At 40.7% G+C, this 8,642-nt stretch overlaps 1 protein-coding gene across 1 annotated transcript; it reads right to left on the bottom strand.

The window, feature by feature from the left end:
• Positions 1-710: 710 nt before the first annotated feature.
• Positions 711-3,325, bottom strand: LOC308405178 (free fatty acid receptor 2-like). The gene is made up of 2 exons (XM_080895637.1): positions 3,194-3,325; positions 711-2,582 (listed from the first exon to the last, which is right to left on the bottom strand). The coding sequence occupies exon 2, from the start codon at positions 2,349-2,351 to the stop codon at positions 1,344-1,346; it is 1,008 nt and encodes a 335-aa protein (XP_080751763.1). The 5' UTR covers positions 2,352-2,582; positions 3,194-3,325; the 3' UTR covers positions 711-1,343.
• Between the last annotated feature and the right edge of the window lie 5,317 nt (positions 3,326-8,642).

Raw genomic sequence — 8,642 nt, 5'->3', positions numbered from 1 at the left:
AGTTCATTTTAAATTTAGACCTGCCCACACTGCCAAGAATAAAAAAAAAACAAATACTGGCAGAAATGATAAACATTGAACAGCTGAGTGAGCTGATGGATCTTCAGTATAATCAGATTAGTGACATCAAAAATCAAAGAGGCAGCTCAGTAAGCTTTCTATTACTCATCCTGCTTTTATGTGTAAATACATAAAATGTGCATAAAAACATTTACATATGATATCACTGATATGCCGATGGCAACTGTTGATCACTTGATGCAAGCGGTCTTTACGGGCATTTTTCATATTTCTCATCCCCCTTCTTTCCAAAACAAATTAGTCCTTATCTCTTTTCTTCCACTCACTCATACGCACACAATCACCTCGTACCTGTCTGCTGCCAATGTTAAGGTTATTAATTAACTCAATTTATTATTGTACAGTTTGTTTATGAAAATAATGTTTGTGCGGTTTGCTTTTGCTTCCATCAGTCCTTTCTTCCTTTTCCCGTCATTTACACTCACACGTGTGTGTCCACACAAACACTGTTTACACCTGCTGGCGTGGTTTCTTTACAAAATAATGCATGAGTCAGACATCATGCAAAATGTATAATCTTATTTGAATATGAAAATAAGCTTTATTTATGTGTTATTATATTATTACAACCCCCGTTATGCATATATATGTGTACATTCATACATCTCTCTTTCTTTATATATCCCATATAAATATAAGAACAGCCATCATCTTACAAATGCAAACATATGTACAATTACAAAGCGAACTGCTCTCTATTTTCAGCATGCTTGTATCTGCATGAAGATGCCACACATTTTCTCTTTCTTCTGCTACTTCTTCTTCAACCACCACTGCTTGACACATAATGACCGTATTGTTGCAAGCAATATCCTGTTCACGACTAAGGATGTTGGTTGGAACATTTAATCTCCAATTGCAGAGAGATGACGTGCAACGCTGTTGCTTAGATATTCATTTTGTTACAGTCTCTGCTGCGATGCTCCACAACACCTGCCTGCATTTAAGGGTCTCTGTACTTCTCTTACACTATGCGAGAAATGTTGTTATGTCCTGGTGACAGTTCAAAGTAGGCTGTCTCTGAGGTTTTACCCGATGCGCTGCATACAAAATTGGCATGGCGTGCTTAGGAAGACTGAAGGTTACCTGTCTTGTCTCATTTCCAAAAAGGAATGTCATCAAACAAAAATACACTGCACTGTATAAAGCCAAGTCATTTTCTCACATGTGTAAACATTAACATGGCATTAATTTTCTGCTCCCAGGGATGAAGAAATAAGACAACAGTAAAGGCAGCCGCTTACAGGTCCCTTTCTGTCAGCTCAGATAGCATTGATCTCCTCTTGCGTGTGTTCCTTATCTTGTGCAGTCTTGGTAATTCCCCCGCACAAGGCCTGGAGCAGGTGACAAGACATGCACCTCTGGAGACGGCTTTTAACCCCTTCCATCACACTACTCACATTCCCTCTCACAGCAGAGGAAGAAAAGTAGAAAATAAGAGGGTCTAGACAGGCATTGAAGGTGCTGCACAGCAGGGCCTTGTCTCTCCACGCCGGACTTTTCTTGTTTATAAAACCAATGATGTGTGAGACGTTGTAGGGTCCAAAACATAGAGCAAACACCACCAGGGTTCCCAAAGCCATGCCCATGGCTCGGATGCGCCGGCGCCGGTCAATGTGTTGCAGCTTTGAGAGAATTCTGATGAAGTTGATGTAGCAAAAACTAGAAATCAGGAAAGGGATGCAGAAAAGCACCACACAAAGCTCCAGGCGCACAGGCAGGAGGATGTTCAGCTGAGACTCGGTGAAGTTCTCATAGCATTGTTTTCTGCTATCGCTGCTAGGGTGAGCTGAGGTGTTGAGGCGTTCAGTGGGGATAAAGGGCACGATAAACACGATACTAAGTTGGGCGGTGGAGAAAATCCAGAAGAAAATGCTGGCAGCTACAGCATACACAGGTCGCCGCTTCAGAGTGTGCCGAATGGGGAAAGCCACACCCAAGTAGCGCTCTACACTGACTGCAGTGAGGAAAAAGGTGCTGTTGTAGATGGTCATGTAGAAGATAAAGCCAGACAGCGGACAGAGGGCATAGGGCATGTTCCACATCATGCCATTCATTGCTTCCTGCATCTTGAAGGGCAGGAAGATGAGGAAGAGGAGGTCGGAAATGGTCAGGTTGAGGAGCAGGATGTCAATCGGGGTGGGTTTCTGCCTTACTTTCTTACAAAAAGTGTAGAAAGCCAATATATTGGCCGGGAAGCCCAGCACAAAGGTAATGACGTAGACAGAGAGACAAAGTGCTGTGTGGCACCGCTGCGTGGTGGGCTCCATGTGAATCTTTCAACTCGGTCAAGAATTGAGATGTGTCACATTATATCCCCGACCCCGGGGATGAATAGACTGCAGAACAAGGAGGTTTTATCTGTGGGGCAGCACCGACCACAGAAGACGAAGGCTTCTTATTGGCTCAGTGTCCTGGAACAAACCCAACGAGACAGAGCAGTTTTTCTGTCCCCACCAATAAACCACAGCTCATCGTTTCCTCCAGGGCTTTGAGCTCTGCTGATAAGAAAGAATGAAAAGAGATTACCACACAGCACAGCAAACTATTTTAAACTATGAGTATAAAATTGACACTTCATTTGAAAATGTGCTGTTCATACAATAAATGTTTTTCCTACAAAAAAAGGTAGGAGGCATCCCAAAGTATGCTGTAATTCTGTTTTTTCTATATTCCTTCTTAATTTTCTTCCACATCACTACTTCAGAGTTGATTGTGGTTGTGTATTATCTCTTAATGAGAAGACAGTGTTTTAACCCGGCACACGAGTTTGTATACAAACCATAATACTGTGTTATTGCTTGTTCCTTGTTGTAAATACAGTGCAGCAGTGCTTTTATCATTAAGTCCCAGCCCTTGTTCTTACTGTATACACAAATACTGGACATGTTGTGAAAATGATAACCCTCATAAACTTAATGAGTTAACTACACGAGGGAAATTAGCGTCTCAAAGCTTTACTTTGCCACGACTTTTACAACACAGTTCTATCTGTATCTGTTTCCTGCATCATCGTATAAAGGAAATAGAAAGTCAAGACAGCGGTAAGGAAAGTTTTATAATCTATAAATCAACCTATTGGAGGAATATTAAAATGAAAGTAGTTTCTTACCCTTTATGGGGCAACGTCCATCGAGTGAATATCTGTGTCAGACGCTCAGCTCTTATAGTCCAGTGTCTGAGAAGAGGAACTATTTTTTTCTAACTATTCTCTATAGTGCTGTGATGAAACTAAAGATTTTACACCAATTTAAGCAACTCGGACAAGTCCACAGTGACAATTTTTGTCAGCTCACAAATCCTCACTCCTGCAACAGACTTCCCATTCTTGGCATTTTTCATGAGCAGCGTGGCTTACCTCCTAGTGCGTCTTCCTTGCTGTTTTGTTTGATCACCTCTGCGCACCTTACCTCCAAGCTGCTGTCTCTTGGCACATCCCCCTATTTACCTGTTAATCTAAACATCCAGTGCAGATAATAGAAGTGACTATTAGTGAGATATTGCTGCAATTTATCTCCCACTCTCGCCAAACATGGTTTCCCTGGTAACAACTGGCCTTTTTTTCAGCATGAGCGGTACAGACGGACTCCGTCAGGCTGTTTGATCGTAGGTTTTCTTTACTATATTTAGTCATCAATGCCCAATGCTTCTTTACATTTGCCTCTTTAATATGAGTCAGTGGAGATAAGCATTGGTCAAGGGAGATGGCCCAGTGACAGAGCGGTCCCTCCTTTTACAGCATGTGGTGAGAACAGCAATGTGGATGATGTTGTTTGAATAGTCATATACTGCACACAGTAATAAAAAAATCTAATAACCCGTGGCTGACTTGAAGACTGGAAAGGCTTTACTTTTAGAGATAATTCTGTATCCTGCTGCAGCTCAAAAACACTCTGAGATATCAGAGGTCAGAGGCCCTTTTTTTGTATTTATCACCTGCTGCTTGACCCTGCTCTACCATCCAAGAGCAGGGTCAAGTTTAAATTGAACAGGTTTAAATGGAGAAGACTGGTTTATTTCAGAAGCAGAGACGTGAGCTTTGGAAGTTAAAATGACTCAAAGGTGAACAAAGAGTTCTTTTGATGTTGCTTAATGTATGTAAATCACTCTGAGGCGGTTTCACTTGTGCTTAAATGCCTGACTCCAACGTTTGACTTTTGGGTATTTTGTCTGACCTAACTTCATGTTAGTTATTTATCCCTTTACCAGGTCAGTTACGTCTTGGTGATGCTATTGATCCCATTTAAAAGCCTCCTTTCAACTTCCGTACACCCCAGGCAACGACCAAACAAACAATGTGTGCGGTTCACGCAGTGCAGTTATTTCAACAGACAGACACACTGTGTTGCACAAGCTGTTGTGTCCCGCTGCGTGAGCTGATTTTACAGAGTGACATCACGTAGTTTCTAAGATTCTATCTGTCCAAAAAGTTTACTGTAACACTTTGTGGTGTTTCATCATTGGAAGACAATTTGACTTGGTGAACAAATCAAATCAAATCCAGGAACAAATTTTTAAAAAAAAAATTGGTTTCATTTTTCATTTTCTTATTTTATATTTTATTCTCTCCTGTCCTATAAAATGAAATCATATTCAGATTATTATTTATTATATTACAGTTGCTGTCACTACCAATGGAAAAAGTGTTGTAACAGAAACCTTGCCAGGGTGTCATTGAACTTTCTCTTATTTTGATCATAGCTTTGAGTACAATAATGAGTTTCATCATTCTTAGCAGAAAGAGGAAGATAGGGGACTTAAAAAATATTCCCAAAATTAAATTTCTCAACATTAAGATCTTAGTGAGTTTTCAAATCCACACAGATGATGACAAAATTCTGGTGGTCAAATACTGATCTGATTTTACTTCCTTAATCGTCTTAAAATTACTTAACTGGAGTTCAAGTATTGGAATTTCAGGAGTAGGACCACGCCTCCATAAACGCTCCTTCCGGTTCTCTTCTACATAAGTTCCCCCTGTTCTACAAGCTGTTCATTCTTGTTTACATTACCCTCCCTCCCCTTTTCAATTCTTTAACTTCTTCACTTCTATTTAGTAGATGGGGATCTGCCAGGCCCGGGAGCTGCTGCCGGTATCCTTCGAGGCGTTCCCCAAACCGCAGCTCAATTCATGTCCAAATCATTCACCTTTACCTACTAAAATGCTGTTAAACCTAAAATAAGGACGTGGGCCCAGCTATTGAAATGAGTCCTGAAATACTTGCATCACTTGCATACTACCATATATGTTTTATGGAAACATTAGATTAGATGAAACTTAGGTTCCTCCAGGAAACACAGCAGAATGTGAGCAGAAATATACCATATATACAGTTTCACTTTAACTTAACCCAAAACTCAAGACAAACATCAGCCAGTAATTCATTGACTACAATTTTAGAATTATAATCCAATACAGCACAATTTCAGTTTAAGAGGTTTGTGTCTTACCTTTTAGCAGCGCCCTTTGTAGTCAAACGAACCACCAGGATCGTCTGTCCACCTCCTGGCCTCCAGGTTCTCCCTGAACACCTCCAAAAACACCTTTATTGCCTCAGCCAAACTGTCACGAGTTCGAAAATGTTGAGCAATGAAACAAACCAACAGAGGCCCAGGAGAGTGCAATCAAACAATGAGTTTATTAGTACACACGCAGGAGAAGAAGTATCACATCAGCACACGTCTCGTGCTAAGAATACACTTGAAAATGATTTTATAACATCAGGGTTAACGCGTCCTTCTTGCGTCGATTACAGATCAAATACATCGATTACAGTAAATGGTACATCTTAGATGGCTAAAAACAGACACAGAAGTTCCTCCTTCTATAACACCTTCCGTACATGGCAATAAATTTCAAGCCTAGATGGTCTCTAAGGGCTTGTCCTTTTCTTAACTGGTCTTCTGTCATCTGTTACTAAGTAAACTGAAATGCAGTTAGAAGAAATGAATTTCAGGCCTTTGGCCTGGCAGGCTTCTGGATTATATGTGTGTTGTAAGCGTGTATGCTGTCTATCCTTCTATGCTCCAAGTCACCCACACAATAGATTGTGAAGACATAGTGCTTCACAAAGCTTAAAACCTTCTTTAATAGACTGAGCAGCAACACTGAATGAGCACAAACATGCATGTGTATAAAATAATCATAGCTGCACCTGTAATAAAAGGTTAACGTGGTGGCAATAGCTTTAATAAACATCTTTAATGCAATATCAAGGCTGTAGGATATATTATTAATGCAATGTTAATAATGCAGGTTATATTCTAGCAGTAAAATAATTTCTGTATCTCCACAATACACATATACACATATACACATATATAAATACAGAGTATATAATAGGGATAAATATAATAAATAGGAATAAGAATACCAGAGAACTGCACATTTCAACTATTGTGAGTCTATTGCACCGTTATATATTAAAAAATATATATATTGCACAGTGAAAAAGGCACTACAGCGCTCTCTTTGTCCCCGTTTCCCCTCCCTCTCCCCTCCAGCGAGGAGTTAAACAGTTTCATGGCGTTTGGGACAAAGTCTTTAAGTCTGTTGGTTCTTGACTTTGGGAGAAGCAACCTGTCACTTAACAGGCTCCTCTGGTTGTTTATGGCTGTGTGCAGAGGATGCCCAGCATTGTCAATAATGTCCAACTTAATGTCGTCTTCTCTGCCACTGTCACCAGAGTGTCCAGCTTCATGCCAACCACAGAGCCAGCCTTCCTGATTAGTTTTTCCAGCCTGGACACTTCCTTCTTTGCTGTGCTGCCCCCCAGCACACCACAGCATAGAACATATACACTATACTACTGTACTCCAAAGAAAACTACATACTTTATTAGGTACACCTCGTGGGACCCCGTTTTGTCTTCAAACTGCTTTAATTCTTCATGTCAGAGGTTCAACAAGGTGCTAGAAACATTTCTCTGAGATTTGGTCCATTTTTACAAGATAGCATCAGCAGATTTGCCAGCTGCTCATCCATGATGTGAATCTCCCGTTCCACCACATCCCAAAGGTGCTCTATTAGATTTAGATCTGGTGATTGTGGAGACCATTTGAGTGCAGTGAACTAATTTTCATGTCCAAGAAACCAGCTTGAGATGAAGAGCGAGTGGCATGGGATGTTATACCACTGGAAGAAGCCACAACAAGAGATGAGCACACTGTGGTTATAGATTCTTAGTTGATAAGGTTGGCCTTCTGCTGATAAAGCCCATCTGCCTCAAAGTTTGGCATTATGGGCGTTCAAAGATGCGCTTCCACCTACCGTCGTTGTAACGAGTGGTTATTTATGTTGTTGTTGCTTTGTTGCTTTCCTATCAGGTCAACAAAATCTAGCCATCAACAAGAGATTTTCACCCGGAGAACTACAGGCTCACTGGATATTTTTCTCTTTTTCTGACCTTTCTCTGTAAACCCTACAGAGAAAGGTCCCCTTAAATCACCTTTTTTTCCATTCCCATGGTCTGCTTGAACCTCAGCAGGTCTTTACCGTGTCTGTGTGCCTGATTGCACTGAGCTGCTGATTGACTGTTTTTGTCAACAAGCAGTTGAAAAGGTGTACCTAATAAAGTGACAGGGAATGCATAATAGTTTTCCAAACAACAACAGCATCAGTGGGCAAATGCTGCAAATCAACATCTGTTTTCAGTCAAAGCCTGCTATTGTCTGTGGGAATTATGACTGGAGAAAAGGAGGAAGATAGGTGACATTATCACAGAGCGACTAGTCTGAATAATGAGGGGGTTGAGGTGGATGGATGGACGGTGCAAAAGACTTTTATTATTACTGGTTATTAGTCTAACCATTATGATGAAGGCACCATAGCATTAAAAAAAATAATCACTTTGAGCCAAACCACATTCAGACCCTTAGGTCAAATCATAAAAGAGAAGTAACTGTGATGATTGTTAGGAGGATCAGATTAGAACATATAAAGGTGCTAAGCTCAAACAAATTATATATTTTAACCTTTAATTTAAAGAGCCTGTTGAATAATGCTTATTTTTATCTGGTAGGATGTGCAGTTAGGCAGTAAGTAGGCACATTAGCTGTGTTATTGCTAGTGTACTTCAGGGGCTGTGATGAGCCTCATGGAACAAAAAAAGGGCTGATTCATTCTTTCAGGTGTGGTATGTGTGCTCCTAAAGCCACAAAATAAACAAGCATTGACGTTCCAGGCGGGTGTTGCAGGTATGTGTGTAAAAGGGAAACAAGGGATTTTCCCAGCGGTACTGGACAGGTTGAGTGGTGTGAAAACAGGCTGTGAATGGCAGCAACAGACTCACAACCCTAAGGTGTTTTTCAGAGCTCTGAACACTGGGAATGTAGTCAGACAAAGCTGATGCAATAGGATGATATTTATGACAGTACACACAAAATAGAACAAGGACATGACTCGGATGCAGAATGTCGAAGTACAGAGAAAAGCGTTCAGAGCGGCGGTCTGTGTGGTGACTGAAGCAGCAGGAATAAAATCAGGCATTATATTAGCGAGGGTTGGTGATGAAAAACAATATCAGAGTCCTCTGTCTGCCTCAAAATAATAGCTTTTATTT

This window comes from Rhamphochromis sp. 'chilingali' (assembly GCF_963969265.1).
Source record: "Rhamphochromis sp. 'chilingali' genome assembly, chromosome: 11".
NCBI lineage: Eukaryota > Metazoa > Chordata > Actinopteri > Cichliformes > Cichlidae > Rhamphochromis > Rhamphochromis sp. 'chilingali'.
The sequence above is the reverse complement of the archived record's forward strand: the minus strand, read 5'-3'. Positions and strand labels throughout refer to the sequence as shown.